The 17401-nt window shown below is 42.1% G+C and overlaps 1 protein-coding gene across 5 annotated transcripts in view; it reads left to right on the top strand.

Moving 5' to 3' along the window:
- The window catches only part of KIF18A (kinesin family member 18A), a 40183-nt gene extending 31768 nt beyond the window's left edge, over nucleotides 1–8415 (top strand). For all 5 annotated transcript variants that reach the window (XM_028729549.2, XM_028729522.2, XM_028729527.2 and 2 more), the window contains exons 14-17: nucleotides 122–599; nucleotides 2123–2227; nucleotides 4283–4392; nucleotides 7197–8415. In XM_028729549.2, the coding sequence (XP_028585382.2) occupies nucleotides 122–599; nucleotides 2123–2227; nucleotides 4283–4392; nucleotides 7197–7312 (809 nt within the window). In that variant the 3' untranslated portion in view covers nucleotides 7313–8415. The remainder of the gene's footprint in view (nucleotides 1–121; nucleotides 600–2122; nucleotides 2228–4282; nucleotides 4393–7196) is intronic.
- The last annotated feature ends 8986 nt before the right edge of the window (nucleotides 8416–17401 follow it).

Here is a 17401-nt window from a genome sequence, read left to right as displayed (position 1 = left end):
CAGTGAAACCTAAGCTCAGCTACCTTGGTTTAGATCCAGCTCTACAGAACTGTTCTTACTCTTCTCTGCAAAGCCTAGAACACACACCTAAGTGATTCTTCTTGCCTGTGTTTCAACCTAGGTATGCCATCAGAGAAAGTTAAGACCCATGTGGAACTTGAGGCAGAATACGGAGTACCTCCTAATAAAAGAATAAGGCGGAAATTGATGGAGTCTCCCATGGCACTGCAAAGTCCTCAGCAATCCAGTCGGCCAAGCCCTAATCACCTGGTGGATTCCATCAGCAAAGAATTCCACCCCATTCTGTATACACCCAAGGGCTGCCAGAAGCCTGTGGAGAACCTGCGTACTGAGACTGTGGTAAAGCAAGTGTTAAATACAGCAGCAGGCCTTCAAGAAATGAACAGTCGCACTGCACAGGCTCAGGAGCCATTAAAGCCGGAGAGCCATGGGGATAACATATGCGTCGTGACTCCAGAGCGCCTCATGAACTCGACAGTTACTCTATATGAAAGCAACATGGACAGTACAGACTTCCCTCCCAATGAATCTGAAAGCAAATTGCAGGTGACCGACAGCAGCAACAATAGTTTACAAAGGTATTTTCTGTGGAAGAGGAGGTGTAATATCCTCTCTCCTTCCTCGCCACTTTAATCCTAATATTGGTTTATCTGCTTTCTTTCCTTTTTGCACAATTAGTGTGACCTCAGTTGTTTCACATTCTAATGTCAGATAACTGTGGCATTTAAAGCTTCTGAAAGACGTGCCTGAATTGTTAAACTATGTATGGCCTTGTTCAAAAGATCGTGTTGCTGTTTCCTCCTGCTGATCCCTTTTCCCTTTCTTTCATGGACTGCAGTCCATGAACACAAAGTCTGGCGAAACACGACAATAAGGCAAGTGAAGAAGCAAGGGTAGAATACCGAGCAGTTTTCACAATGGAGTGAAGGAAGCATTGGGTTCCTCCAGTGATCTATTTTGGGATCTGTGCTACTGGAGTCAGGGATTGTAGGCAGACTTGCAGGTAACACCAAATTATTTAGGTTGGTGAAAGTCGAAGCAGGCCATGAATTGCTCCAAAAACATCTCTTCAAAGTGGGTGGGCAACAAAATGGCAAGTGAGGCTCAATTTCAAAATCACATTGGGGCAAAAAATCAAAATAAAATAATCATGGCAACGTATTCATTGATGTGGTCTCTCTGAACTGGTAAGTACTCAGGAAAGAGATCTTGGGGTTGTTCTAAACAGCTCTGAAAATGTTGGCTTGTTTATGGTGGTGAGAATGGGAAATGTTGTGCTAAGGATTGAAATACATCTGCCTCTATTAGGATGCCTTTAAATAAATCAAAGGTACACTGGCAGCCTCTTTTTGAAAATGACCTTGAAGAGCTGTAAAAAGTGAAGACCAATGCACAAGATGAAATTCACTTTCATAAGATGTGGTGGTCACCACTGGCACTGATGGCTTTGAAAGGGGATGAGATAAACCCATGACAGATGTGTCTCAAAATAAAAAAAAAGAAACCATGATGACAAAACGGAGCCTGTAGGTTCAGCAGCAGTAGGCCTCTAAATCTTCATTTCTTGTAGGCAAGGATGTTAACAGAAGAGTTCTGTTGCCTTCAAGTGCTGCTTGCGCGCTTCCTGGAAGCACCTGGCTGGCTAATCAGGTTACTGTACTAGAGTGGACCCTGGGTGGATCCCACAGTGTTTCTGGGCACTGCAGTAAGAAAATGTTCAGCATTAGCAAGGAGCAGCAAGGCCATAGGGTTCCAGAAGTTGGCAGTAGGGCACCTGTTGGAGCATCGGCCTTTGCAGGTACCCAGCAGTGCGGAACTGTTGATTCCTGTGCAAATTTCTCATCCTGGCACAATTCCAGGTGAAACCAGGGTATTTCCATTGAAGGTATTGCAGAACAGATCCTCCAGTGAAAACAGACATTCAAGTGTCCGTACTGGCAATTTCTGGATTTTTAAAAGCTGTGCAAATAAAATATCCTTCCCTTGCATATTTTGTTTTAATACCAACACTTTTTGGAATGCAAGATTATTTTTAGAATTTGTGGCTTTTGTTTTAAAGAAATACTCACGACTACTTTTTCCTCCTTTGCTGTTATTTCAGACTTGCTGTCGCTCCATCATTAAATAGGCAGCCAGACCCCATACATAATAAGCCATCTTATATGGCAATGACATCTGCTGCTGAGAGGAAAAGGAAGTTATTAAGGTAAGTCATGCTTCAGGTTCAGTGCTCTTTTCCCCATCTGTGAAATGGGTTGCTGGTGTGTCAGTGCTGTGGTTTAGTAGGAGGCAGGAACATTACCCCAATCTAGTAGTCCTCATGACTTGATCTTCTGTTGGACACCCCACCCCATATATCCCTGCCTGCAGGTGGTGATGATTTATAGGAGGAGCATTAGTTACGCACAGGATCATACATGGGAGAAAGAGTGTTTCCTCAAGCCACTCATGCCAAGGGCCAGCTGAGCATGAGAAGCTGCCGTATAGAACATATTCTTAGATTACCGCGTGGCCAAAATGTAGACATTTCAGTCTCTCTTCCACTAATGTATCTAATGCAGGGGCAGAAAGCCATGGGCCAAATCTGACCCTACCTGGCCTCTGCAGGCCTTCTCAGCAGTCACCCCAAATCTGTGTGTGTTTATTGGGTGGGAAGAAAGAAGCAATGGCTAGAAAGGAATGCTGCACAGGCCTAACTGCTTTCTTGTCTAAAGATCCTTGTCTCAAATTTGTCTAATGTAATAATAATAATAATAATAAATTTTTTATTTATACCCCACCCTTCCCGGTTAAGAAAACCGGGCTCTGGGCGGCTAACAACAAATTTAAAACACTTAATTGTAATACAACATAAAAGCAGCATATGATACAGTATAAAAACATGAATAACAATAAAATTCAAAGTTCAAAAATCAATTTGGGTAAAATCCATCCAATAAGCATTCGATAGTCATTAGATATGGACAAGCACAAAATTGATTGAGTTACAAGTGTTGGCAATCCACAGATACAAAATATCTTTCTTAAAGTGACCCATATGGCACAGCAAAAGTAAAACTAAACTTAATCCATGTTCAGATGATATACATGTAAACATTAATACAAACTCATACATAAATGTAAACAATTTGGATCTAAAGTAATGGCAATCCACAGATGCACAATTAAGTACTCAAAATAAACCACTTGGCCCACAGAAGTGAAACAAACTGAGTCCATTCTCAGGTGTTCTACATGTAAACATTAGCACAAATTCACACACAAAAAAAACTATAATCACTTTCAGTATTCAGACCTGAGGGATGTAAGGAATTGAATATGAAATTAAACCTAGTTTCTTTCTGCATAAGGATTTTTTTTTAGCTTGTTCTACAGGACCTTAATACGTCCAAATTACAAAAAATGTCAAGTTCTCATCGAAATGAAATGCTTCAATAAAGGAGCATTTATTACATTGTTCCTGATCCTAGATCGGTGTTCTGATATTCTTACTTTGATAGGTCTGAGAGTATGACCTACATACAACAACCCACAGGGATATCAAATCACGTAAATTACACGTGGAGTAACACATGTGGCAAATGCCTGTAAAATGAACTTAAAGCCTTCTTGGTTGTTAAACTCTTTTACCTGCAGAGCATATTTGCAGGAGGTACAATGCCCACATTTAAACTACGTGGTCCATGGGGTCACGAAGAGTCGGACACGACTAAACAACAACAATCTTAACAGCAGTTATAAGGTTAAGCATCATTTCTTGATCCTTTCCCCTCACCTAAACCTTTAATGAATCAGGAGAATAGACTCCCAGGAGTAAACTCCTGATTAGTTTTTGACTACCCTTTAATTGCCAGGTTCCTACGCTGAATTTTCAATGCTCCTGAGCGGAACATTTCCTATTTTCTCTGAGCCTACCTGCGAACTATTGACCTTCCTATACAGGAGCTTTAAAGCAAAGCACAACCATTATTACAACTCAGGTTTTACAACCAAAAGCCCAGCACAGAATAGCTGAAAGTCCTATTCCATCACACTGGGAAACAAATGCACAGACACAAACCAGAAATATAATTTGAATCATACTTGTTCAGTTTTTCTTAGGACCAAGAGAAGAAATAACCACAATCCATACAAGTGTATCTGTGGTGGATCTTTCTTGTAGTAAATTAGTCACACACGTGTTCCTCGATCTAATATACTTTTAGATACCAGCTTAAGGTCACTGTGCTAAAAGCAAACTTGTTATAACTTTTTCTTACAGTTCAGTATCGAACAGCGACATTACAAATCAGCACGGTCATACAACTGCAAAGCGTATTAAACAAGACAGCATGTTAAGTTATAAAGCTCTAAGAGTCCCTAAATCAACAGGTAAGTATCAAATTACAATTTTCGGTGATTATATCCAAGCTTGAGCAGTAGGTATCTATGGAGGAGGGCCAAGATTATGGGCCGACAATTACCATTTTTCTTAGTCTTTTGCTGTGGTAATTTAGATGTACAGCTGGGTCGATATATTTTAGCTACTCAGTTAAATTGAGTGAAAAAGTTACTCCTTAAGAAACTTAGACAATTCCATGTTTTAATACAGTGGGCCCTTGGGTTGCATTACCTTCGGGTAACGTAACTTTTGGGTTGCGAACACAGCAAACCCGGAAGTGTGTACTTCTGTGCGCAGAAGCGGTGCCTCTAGATGCAGACTTTTCAGGGTACGTAGGGACCCCCAGAACCAATTAAGTTTGTATCCGGAGGGTCGACTGTATAGGGAAAGAGGAGCCAAATAGCCCAAAGGGGATTGACAGTATTCTCAAAATTACATATTCTCCCTTACTTCAGGACTGTATGTACATCTTCCCACTTTAACCTACCCCTACCTGTGACACTAAACAGCCTGGATGTTTTCTAGCAGTTCACCCATCTGTTTGGAAGAGCATAAACCCTGGAGCTGTTTGTTGTCTTCCTCACCGTGCAGTGGCTTGTGGGCAGTTCCCATCATAGCTGTAGCAAAAGGTGGAGCTTCCAAATTCTTCACCACACCCTTCCACAATTTTTCAGTGTCTCATGAGATCCTTCTGGCAGGTTCTTTCCTAGCTTCCGCCACCTCTTTTCTGTGATGTCTCCACTTCTTTGGTGCTAACCATTATAGCCATGCCCCATATATTTTTGAATCCAGAGCAGTGATAGGCAGGAGCCAGAGGGGCAGTGCCATGCTGCCACTCTCTGACAGTGGTGGCACTGTAGCTTACCGGCACGGGGTAGGGCGGTGGTGAGGTCAAGAGTGGGTGGACTCACCTTCTTATTTAGCAATCACTCGTAGCCAAGTAAGATTGTCTTCCATAAACATGGTTTTAACAATGAGTCCGTAAGTGAGTGTGGAGGCCAATTCTGGATCCACTCGTCCTTCCACCTGTGGAGGCATTGGTTTCTGGGTGGGAGTTGATCATGGTGTAGATTTGCCAAGCGTGCCTTCCTCTTAGCACGTTTCTCCCTTGCGTCCTGAGTTTGAGTGTCTTCAAAGCCCATGACACCTTGGTAAAGGCTGTTTTCCAACTGGAGCGCTCGCAGGCCAGTGTTTCCCAATTGCTGGTGTTTATACTACATTTTTTAAAATTTGCCTTTAAACTTCTTTTGTTGACCACCAGCATTACGCTTTCCATTTTTAAGTTCGGACTAGAGTAGTTGCTTTGGAAGACGATAAGCAGGCATCTGCACAACATGTCCAACCAGTTGATGTTGGAGAATCATTGCTTCGGTGCACGGCCCCAGCCGCTCCTGCCAGTAGTAAGAGTGACTTCTTTAGACACCTTTTTGTGTGGTGGGGAATGCAGAGGCAGGACATTTCCCTGGACACCATGGTTATGGCAGGGAAGCCAGTTTTAAATTAGCCAAGGATATCATGAGTTTTGCTGATGCGAGGCTATGCATGCCACTGTCCAGGCTCCACAGCTGAAGAACAGGTTGCCTTTGCGCCTCCATCATGGTTCCAATTGCATCTGTGCATTTACAATGAAAGCTTGATTTGGACAATCTCAGCTCTCTGGCTCACATACTCTAGAGGTCCCCAAACAATTGCCTTTTTGCTACCTCTTGTCCTTTTAACCACCCTTCCTCCAGGCAAAATTAATGTTCTCTTTCTGTTATGCAGCTGTTGAAGTGCTGCACGTAGCGTTCCCCGGAGCTAATAGAAGCCGAATACAGTGTTATCAGTACTTTGCACAATGCTATCTTCGTGTTAATTATTTGTACCAAATGTTAGGTAATAAAGGATACCAGCATCAATTACTGTAATTGTATTGTTAAAGAATCATGCAATTGAATTCCTAATTTAGAAGCTGGGAGCGCATTAGACATGCTTAGAATCTAAAAAACACACACAAAAAACACCCTATCAATATTCCAAGGCACATGCTTGGGCTTGTTCTGTGCGCAGGGGTGGGGAACCTCTTTCAGCCTGGGAGCACAGATCCAGAACTGGCCCACTTGCCAGGGGCCGTTTTTGAAAAGTGGGCAGGGTCTCCCACTTGACTGTCATGTGACATCAGGTGATTAAAATGTCAGGCTTCAAAGGGAACAGGCAAAGTAGCACAGTGCCAGGATCAGGAATCAGCCTCTTCTGTTGCCTTTTACTGTTGAGCAAACACTTCTCTTTGAACCTTAGTACTATGGTGCTTGATGCTGATGTCAGATATAAGAAATCCCTTATCCGAACTTAATGCTTCAGTCTGAGAAAGGTGTGACCCAAACAATTCATTAGGTGGAGCTGAGCCTCATATTAGTTCTGTGTGGTTAGTTTTGAAAACTTTCTGAGCCACAGGATACTACAAGTTATTGCTTGTCTAAGACACTGATTAGCCATTCACGGCTCTCTGAGTGGCTTATGGAGTAAAACAAAAATACAGTAAGTAAAACAATAAACGCTATGTTAGCAGCATTTTTCAGACACTTATCAGATGCAGCCAGCATTTATAGCAATATTAAAAAATGAGAAGTTAACAGTTCAAGCATATAGTTAATGTCATTTAAATAATAATAACAATAGCAACGATGATGATATAGTAATAGTAGTCCTACGTCTGCCCTGTTCTGTTAACCTTAACATTTAGGGAAATAATAAACATAATCAAAGCAGTAGTATCTCTGTCTTTCCTTAACATGGCTAATTTTTTGTTCCATAGAAACTAGAACAAGAAGCTGGAAGCAAAATGAAGTGCTAAGAAAACGTGTCAGAAACAACGGCAAGGAAAATGCAACCTTAGACACGAAACTCAAGACATCCAAAAAAGCATTTTAAATTACCTACGTTGAAATAAATCCTTGCTTTATACAGATTTTAATTTATTAGCAAGACAGGAAAGGTGAACTTTCCATCTGCCCTCTGCACTGTTTCTCACTTACCTGTGGTAGTAGTTATTCATTATACTTTACAAAACATGTATTTTTTGAACGCTCGCATCTGTGCTTTGGTGCATCCTTCTCTCGCTCTTAACATGTAATTGGAAGCCGCATTGTACTTCACAAATAGCTGCTTTTGACATCTCTGCCCTTCGCCATATTTCAGTGAAATAATCTCTTGCAATTAGAATACAGTCAGAAAGATGGGTGGGGCTCCTCCTTAGCCTGTTTAGCTGGTACATAGTTGGTACATGAAGCAGCATAAAGTTTAAGAAAGAAATGTTACAAGAGTCCCCTCTTCCTGCTAATGCAGCTCTTCATAAATGACAGGTGGCATTGAGCGCTCATCCCTGCATGCCTGCCCAATGCAGGGTGCAAACACCTTACATACTGTGGACCTTTGAAGAAACAGCTCTACTGTATTCCAGCGAGGAAGGTGCAAAACAGATCTTAAGCGATGCACCTTAATGTCTTTTGCCTCACATTGCTGGCTAATTACAGTGCATGCATCATAATGCTTGCTTGTGCCTGGTATGGAGGCAGTGGACTCAGGAATATTGTATGACCTTCCCTGTGCTGAATTTGGAGTAGGGGTGGAATGTATCCATGGATTTCATGACTCATTGGGACTCATAGGGAATGACTGTAAGTACTTTAGTTTTTAAAAATTTACCTAATAAGCCAATATACCTGTGGTCCTCCAAGTCCTGTTGGGCTCCAACTCCCATCAGCCCCAGCCAGCATAGTCAGTGGCCTAGGGATGATGGAAGCTGTAGTTTAGCAGCTTCTGGAGGAACAAAGGTTTCCCACCATTGGTTTTTTAGGTGCTCTTTTAGTGAAATTCCTGCACATGGCAACATTTCCTTTTTCAAACTGGTGTTTGAAACTAAACCTTCTAACAACTTGAATGTAAAAATGTCCTTGTATTTTTAGTCTGTATCTGTGTGTCTTAGATTAACTCTTGTGTTGCTTGTGAATTAAATTTTTTTTTGTAAAACCAAAGTCTTTGTCACACACCTGTTCGCCCTTTGAAACTCTCTGGCTCTTACAATTAGTTTGCTTTACTCATAGGTTGATATGACGTATGTGGCATACTGCTCCTAGGGATTAAAAAGTCCTTGATTTTAATGGAAGCATGTTAATGCCCAGCTCCGCAGAAAGGATCCAGAAACTTTCCAGAATCTGTCCCCTTTCCACCATCATCTATTTCTGTATTTTCTTGTGGTGGCAGTGGCAAGGGTAACATTGCCCTCCAGCCAAGAACTTTGTGAACAGCAATAACAAAATTTATACAGAACCACTCCTAAAATTCGTACTGAGTACTGCACAGAACTTTCAACTATGCTGAAGTCTGCCTCTTTTCCCAAAGTTCTAACATGGTTAATACATTTCCACTCCTTTAAATAAAAACTAACAGTAAAGAAGAATTAAGACAGACTAGATCAGGGGTAGGGAAATCGGCCCTCCAGTTGTTGTTGGGCTGTATCTCCCCTCAGCCTGTGTCACCTTGGCCCTGCAAAAACCACACATTCCCCATCACTGCTGTAAATTTGCATAAGATTAAGACTGATTATTTTAAAGGGCCTGATATCAAAAAGAGAAGAGTGCTGGGCAAGGCAGCTACAGAGCATGTTCAGGGTACCACCAGAAGGCCCTGCCATTACTTCCAACTGCACCTCAGATACGTGGAGCTTGAGGGACAGAGTGACCTTTGATGATTATCCTAACTAACAAGGAGGCTGATATGGACTCGGGCAGCCCTTCAGATACATTAGTTCTAGGCCATGCAGGACTTTCGAGGAAAACACCGCCACTTTGATTTGAGCCAGGAGACAGCACAGCTTTTAAAACACTGGTGAGATGTGATGGCAACACCTAGTCCCTGTTGGCAGCCTTGTGGCAGTATTCTGACAGCCTGAAAGGACAGCCCCACATATTTGCATTGCAGTAATCTGGTTCCAAAATGGGTATGGAGCCTTTGTGGATTCAAGAGGCTCACTACTAGATGGTTGCCTTCCATGAGAAGATGACAAAAATAAGAACGGGACTAAAATGCTTATCCCAACACTTCCCTCCTTGTGTGTTCACTCTGTTTTCATAATGCCTGAAGATGGCTTTAGAAAACTTAATAAGTTTCTTAAGAGTCATGAGCAAAATCTGGGGAATTGCTTGCAGATCCAAGTGGAATGGTTTTTGCTAAAGGATTGATCTTGGTACTCAAATGTTTTACATTTTTCATGGGTTAAACAAATATGTGATACTCCTGGTATGTGAGTGGTAGGACAAATCTGTTCCCACTTTTTCTGAGTGGAGGATATGATGGGGGGCCTCGCCGTGTACGAATATGGCGCTTGGAGAGCACAAGATGGATACACAAACTGTTAAAGAACTGCATATTATTTCATTACAAAGAATTGCTCAATAATGAAAACAATTCTCAACACAGTTGTAGCATGCACTGCTCAGGAAGCAAAGTGGACTGACATCTTGCTCCAGCCTTTACACTGACATCAAGGAGAGATTTATATCTCAGTAGGTAATGATACCTTATTAACAAACGAAGAAGTTAAATGGGCATATCAGTGCACCCATGGAGATTCCCAATTACAATGTAACTGTTCTAATGAAGAGCAAAGCAGCACAGAACCAAGTGGCTTGACACATATGTCAACTAGGCTGCAGTTTCTGACTCCTCAAAGCAAAGCTCACCAGAAAACATGATGTCAATTTACACTTATAAATAAAATTTCATCTCTTAAACATTGCACTAGTTTAAGCATTTTTCAGGGCAAAATGCTTAGTCCAATATGGTAGCAGATTCCCAAATCAAACCATGCACCTGATTGCTGTAAAACTAGCTGCTTAAAGTACATCTGTGAGAATGATGGTACACATGCAAAACGAAGTCACTCTCACTAGTGGAAAACATCTCTATATACAAAAGAGATTATTCAGTTCTTGTGACATCCTACCCAATATGCATGAGAATGAAAAAGTTCAGCCTTGAAAGTTAATGTGCAAAAGGGAGCACAATACTAGTTGGAAAGGTGTTTGCATAGTTATTTGACAGGATGAGACATTTTGATTGCATACAAAAATGGGGACACTTAAGTGGCTTCCATCTACATCTCAGCCCCTATGCGCTCTCGTCATTGTACATGATGAGCATGCCACATGGACATGGAGGCAGGATGACTCAGTTTCAGCAATGTAGCACAAATCTTATGCAAGCATTTCCCCCCATCAACAATAACAACTTTATTTTTGCCACAAGGTCATTAGAGACAACTTATTCCTTTGTGACTAACTTCATTCAGAGAGCTTCAATGAAATATTGTAAAGGGAAGTAACATTGCGAAGGTGGAGTAGGAGGGTTAGAATTCAAAGCAAATGTTGCAAGAATGCCATTGACAAAAAACCAAGATGCTTTTGTGGAAAGGGAGTAGCAGGTGCTTTAGAAAACTATTCATTGAAAAATATCCTTGAAAACGGAATATGAACAAGATTTCTCAGAAGTGACAATCATTTCATTATTTTAATATAAATATTGAGTTTTGTTTAATAACATTAATCTGGAAGCTCTGTTCCCTCCCCTCACCCCCTGCAAAGACAAACCACAGGAAAACTCAATTATACAACCTGAATAAACTATACAGATTTGTATATATTGATTGCGGGTTTTTTTATTGGTGATTCTGAAGGGCAAGCAGCTGTGTGTGATCCTGGCCAGTTTCTCAGATTTCAGCAGTCATTGCCTCAATATTTTCAGGTCTCTCTTTGCAGCCATAAAGGTTGGAGCCTTGCTTTTAAAAACGAAATGAAAGTTCAGCTTCTCTGAGGATTATTCTGCAGCTGGTTCCATGCTAGCACAGAATTGTTTCAGAATCACAGAATGTCCGCAGCCCTGCTCATAACCAAGAGAAGGCATTTGTGACCAATTAGTTAAATGGAATTTATTAAGCATTTTAAGTTCTGGAGGATCTCTTAGATACAGAGCAAGCATTATTGAAGGAAACATGACAAACTTTGATGTATTTAAGAGACGTGCTTCCTAAGCCCCCTTACAGCCGGCTACCATAAGTAAGCCGGGAAAGTATGATCTATTAAGACTGTTCTCAATAACTGCTGCAATAAACAAAAATGGACTCTTATTTAATGTTTGACATCTGTATTTAAAGCTGCACACTTTCAATGGCAAGATTTAAAAGCTTTTACAAAGTGTAAACACATTTTTGCTGTTGATATATTTCACGGACCTTTACAAGGCAGCCCGCTTTACAGCACGTTCCAAGAACTAGCTGATACAGAAATGTTAAAAATGTAATGAATTCTTTACTTTAATGCCAATGTCCTTTTTCTTCCTCTTCACAAAGAGAGAGAGAGAAAGTAGCATTTGGAGGAGGAAAAAATATAGTACACAGATTTACATTTGTGCATGTTAACAGGTCATCTCTGAGTTCATTAGGCAACTGCATAGCGGAAACAAAGAATACACACTTTTGGCTGTGTGAGCAAGGATGGATGTGAGGTGTGCAATGCAACTTGGCACTGAATTATGAAGAAATGTGTTTTTAAATTAATAAATAGTACTTTTCAGACCTCGGAATATCAGGAAAAGGTTTGATCAGTGCAAAAGGCTTGTTTACCAAGAAAGGCCATGGTTCATGGATGTAAAAGGAAATTTGGAAGCAGCAACCATTTGGGGGGGAAATTTTCCACCGGGAATGAAGGATGCTGAGTTATTTGCATGAGGTATGCTACCTGGAAGCGTCATGATTGTCTACTGAGCACAGTGGCCAGTGCACAAAATCATATTAGGACAATAACTTTATCAGGTCGACCAAAATGTTATCTCGGCACTTTATCAGGACACATGGTAAAGAAAATAAACAGCGGGATGGAGAGAGAATTTGGCTGGTGTTAAAGAAATTGGCTGGTGTTAAAGCGTCTGCATCTGGTAAGAAGACGAAAAGGAGAAATTCAAATGAGGCTCTGTGGGTGTTATGCAGGCGTCAGGGTAGTCAAGGTCTCCTGGGAGGAAGAAACCCATAAACATCGCACCACTTCACATTCCCCTCATAGCTGTGAAGACTCCATGATGTCGCAGCAGCTCAGCCAGGGACTGGAGAAGGCTTCCAACCAACTGGCAAGCAAGAGGTGATCAGCAATTGCAAGTATTGAGGTCCAGAGCATATATCTATGGACATACTTTCCATGCTCTGCAGCATTTGGTTTTCTCCAAGCTAAAGGATTATTTTCAGTGGCTTTGCAGCCAACACATTCCTCTTTCACTGCCCTTGACCATAAACCACTCTTTTGCAAAATACCTAGTTTACAGAAGTTATGCATATTTGCTCAGTTTATTCTAAAGATAGGCTCTTTGCTTCTGTCTTTTATTAGATGTATTTGCATAGGTGAACAACTGTGACACATATACACTTAATCACTTTTAGCAGCATGTACCAAGGTTACGTGGGACGAAATGTGAAGTGTATGACAATTACCTGGAATCTTCTAATGTCTTCTTTTCTTTTGGAGATGGTAGACTAAATAGCCCTATGCTGGTCTCAGGTAGTTTTGATTACAATGCCGTACCTACCTGAACGTTCATGGGTAATGAGTGACTCATCTTTCTTAGCTGTGTGAGAAGAAAGTACAGCAAAGTGTTCTAATGTGTGGGTTGCTGGTGTGTTAGCCAATCTGATCTTTGCAGATCTGGCATTTGCATTGACTATTGAAAGATATTTGACTTCTGAACTTCAGCTGCAAGTCCTAGATTAGAATTCCTGGAATTCCAGACTGGAGCTTGCTTAGCATCTCTCACACAGAATTCTTATTAAGTTCAAGCCATTTGTGAAATGAAGGCTCAATGACTTTCATGAGAAAAGTCACTAGTCTGTTAACCACTCTTGGATTTGTAGCTCTGTGAGAAGAATAGGAACCTTCTCTACAGTAGCTCCCCATCTATGGAATGCTCTCCCGAGGGAAGTTCGCCCGGTGCCTTCATTATACAGCTTTAGGTGCCAGGCAAAAATGTTCCTTTTTAACCAGGCCTTTGGTTGACCTGACTGACATCCTATACCTATACCCTTTTAAAATCTATCTCTTTTGGGGGGGTGTTATTGGGTTATGGGGGACGCGGGTGGTGCTGTGGTCTAAACCACTGAGCCTAGGGCTTGCTGATCGGAAGGTCAGCGGTTCAAATCCCCGTGACGGGGTGAACTCCCGTTCCTCGGTCCCAGCTCCTGCCCACCTAGCAGTTCGAAAGCAAGTCAAAGTGCAAGTAGATAAATAGGTACCGCTCCGGCGGGAAGGTAAATGGTGTTTCTGTGCGCTGCTCTGGTTCGCCAGAAGTGGCTTAGTCATGCTGGCCACATGACCCGGAAGCTGTCAGCGGACAAACACCGGCTCCCTTGGCCAGTAAAGCGAGATGAGTGCTGAAACCCCAGTGTTGTCCGCGACTGGACTTAATGGTCAGGGGTCCCTTTACCTTTACCTATTGGGTTATTGTTTTTATTTTATATATTGTGATCTTTTCTGTGAACCGCCCTGAGACCTCCAGGTATAGGGAGGTATATAAATTAAATAAATAATAATAATAACAACCTTCAGCATCCTTTATAAGTTGATGGAGGAGTTAGCAGTGAGCAGCAGTTCTGTTTAGCTGAATGCAGCCTTTGGGAGCTTGTGACCAGGGCTTGTAAACAGGGGCATTTGTGAGGGCATTTTGAGAGTGAAGTCTGAAAAGCGTCTCATGGTATATGTAGAACCAAGAGACATGGACAGTGAGCGAGCTGCTGCAGTGAGCTGCAACCTTTGCCGCATTTGTCTTGGTGCATGAGAATGTGCAAAAATACACCTGGAGGAAGTGCAAGCTGGTTGCCTTTCTGGAAGAGCAGGTGCAGCAATTTGCAGCCCACTTATCCACACTTGGAGCTACTAGGCAAGATAAGGAATTTCTTGTTGGAGCAGAGTGGCCTTTCCTGGAACAGCAATGCAGGTGGGGTGTCCCTAGGGAGGATTGCAGGAGATGAACTCCTGAAGAAACATGACAGACAGAAACGGTACCATCAGGACCCATGCTGTATCAATGGAACTGCAAAATTGATTCCCTCACTTTGGACACCAATTTTGGGTCAGAGGAGTAAGGACAGCAGTTGCAAACCTCAGAACACACCAAGGTGGCTGTGGAAGCTACAATGTATAGAACGACTCCTGGCACACCCTAGAGGAGGAAGAAACTGGGAGGGGCATCTAATGCCACAGGAGACAGAATTGGGATTCAAGATGACCTTAATTAGTGGTTTTTTTCTGGGGGGACGCAGGGGTACCCCTTAACATTTTGTGAATCTTTGTACTTTTGTCCATTTACTGTATTTATTTTCCTGATTTGAACTATAAAATGGTGGTTTTCTTGAGTCAAAATGAGAGTACCCCTAAACATTGTTTTAGAAAAAAAGCACTGACTTTAACATATTGGAGAACTGGGCCAAACCTAACAAAATGAATTTCAACAGACACAAATGTAGGGTTCAACACTTAGGTAGGAATAACCAGCTGAACAAACGTAAGATGGGGGACGCCTGGCTCGCCAGTAGTACATGTAAAGAGAATCTAGGGGTCTTAGTAGACCGCAAGCTTAGCATGAGTCAACAGTCTGAGGCAGCACCAAAAAAGGAGAGAATGCTATTCTAGGCTGCACCAACAAAAGTATAGTATCCAGTATAGTATAGTATCCAGCAAGTATCCAGTATAGTATAGTATCCAGCAAGTATCCAGTATAGTATAGTATCCAGCAAGTATCCAGTATAGTATAGTATAGTATCCAGCAAGTATCCAGTATAGTATAGTATCCAGCAAGTGATAGCACCACTCTATTCTGTCTTGGTCAGACCACACCTGCAAACCTCAGGGTTACACCGAGATGGCTTGTGCATGGGTGATGCAGTTTTGGTTACATAAGCACAAGCCCAGGAGGACTCAGATCAAATGCAGCCCTCTCTGCTCCAGCCCTTCCTCTGCCTCTGATTAATTTGTCTGGCTGAGGATTGACAGCAATGCTTGCCGCACTCACTGTCACGCAAGGAACTGCTTACAATCCCGGTCTGATAACTACCCCGTGTCTGGCAATTTTAATTCACCAAATGTATGAAACAGATTGGCTCTCTCCTTCGGGATATCCCAGTAGGCTATCTAATGGGGAATGTATGTGGTTGTAATGGTAAATGATCCATTTTATTTCACAGCGGTATGCTGCTTCGTGAGAAAATATCCATTACATTGGTTGCTTCGACTTTAATTTCCCCACAATTATGAAGACTTTAAGGTTAATGTAGCATGAATATTGTCTATTTAAGTTAAATTGACTGCCTGTTATCTATCATAGTAGCATTAGCCAGCTTTGTTGGAGCAGATTTATGGTGGCTGCCGTACTTACCGCTGTTCAGCATTCCTGCCTGACACAGGACACCCAGAACAGGAGAATGGAAAGATGCCAGGCTGTTATAACTGAGGTGGAGAAGCGCCAGCCAATGGACCACATCCAACATCTTGGGATTCAGCTTGCACCCTCCCCTCCTCAGCCCCACTTTACACACACACACACACACACACAGAGAGAGAGAGAGAGAGAGAGAGAGAGAGAGAGAGAGAGAGAGGGAGGGAGCAATTAGGCTTACAAAAGAAGCTTCCACTTGTGCAACTGTTGCAAGTCAGGGGGAGATTGGTGGAAAGGGAGAGGGAGAGAGAAGAGGGGGAGAAAATAGGTGGCCCAGCACACTTATTCCTTCAGCTCCACCCGCTGCTGAGCCTTGGGATGCAGCCCCCAAGACATTTGGCATTCCTTACTCCTCCTTGAGAATCTCACTTAATAAAGTCTTTTCTGCTGAATCTATGGCTACAGACCTCTTGCCTTGAATCTCTGCCTTCCTGCTTCCATGAAACTTGAATCTTAAGATGCTTCACTCTGAAGCCTCCAGCCAAAAGGATGGCTAGCTTCTCCCATGCATTCCAAAAATGTACTGTTTTCTATAGCTGTGTAGAGAAGGAGGTGTAAAGTGGCTCTCTTGTTTTTCTATTAAACTAAAAAAAAAGTTGTTTTTCCCCCCCCCCCTTCCTCTGCTGGACTTCTAACATTTGTGGTGGGCACCTCTTTGTTCTTTTCACAGAGGGAAATGAACATTCTCCTCAGTGCCTGTGCTTCCCTGCTGATTACATTTCCTAAGGAAGCATAGCATCTGATGTGACTGTCCCTCAGGGTTTGTAGGTGGGGATTCGAGCTGGCATTTTGATTCATGCGCTTTAGAAATAAGCAGTACCTACTTTATACTGTCTAGGTGTTATGTAACGAGCTGTGTGGGAGCCCTTTGTGGGTGGCAAAACCAAAAGTTGCAAAGACAAATAGTTCTTTAAAAAACCAACAAACTTCATTGTGCTATAATCAATAAATAAGCCATTGGTTGTTTGGGAGGTTCTGTCACCACTTTGGTTATGTTCGTCTCCAGCTATGGTATCAATCAACTAAACTATATTGCTAGGTAATTTAGCTGAACATTAATATCTACTGATGTTATTGATGAGCCTGCTTCTCTCGATGGATATTTTCAGTGGCTTCTTCCTCTCTTTACCACTTGCTTTTTCGGTTTTAATAGATGCCAGCTAAGAGCTAGGCCCCATCTGCACAATACATTAAAAGCAGTATTCTACCACTTTAAACAGCCATGGTTTCCCCAAAGAATCCTGGGGACTGTAGTTTGTTGAGGGTGCTGAGGTTTGTCACAACATCTCTATTCTACTCACAGAGTCACCATACCCACTCTGGGAATGGTAGCTCTGGGAAGGGAATAGGGGGTCTCCTATCAACCCTCAGCACCTTTACAAACTACAGTTCCCAGAATTCTTTGGGGGAACTTGTGCCTATTTAAGGTGGTATAGTAGTGCTTTAGATGTACAGAGCACATGGGGCATTAAACTACACCATTGTATATGT

Source organism: Podarcis muralis, chromosome 1, assembly GCF_964188315.1.
Source record: "Podarcis muralis chromosome 1, rPodMur119.hap1.1, whole genome shotgun sequence".
Lineage (NCBI taxonomy): Eukaryota > Metazoa > Chordata > Lepidosauria > Squamata > Lacertidae > Podarcis > Podarcis muralis.
The sequence above is the reverse complement of the archived record's forward strand: the minus strand, read 5'-3'. Positions and strand labels throughout refer to the sequence as shown.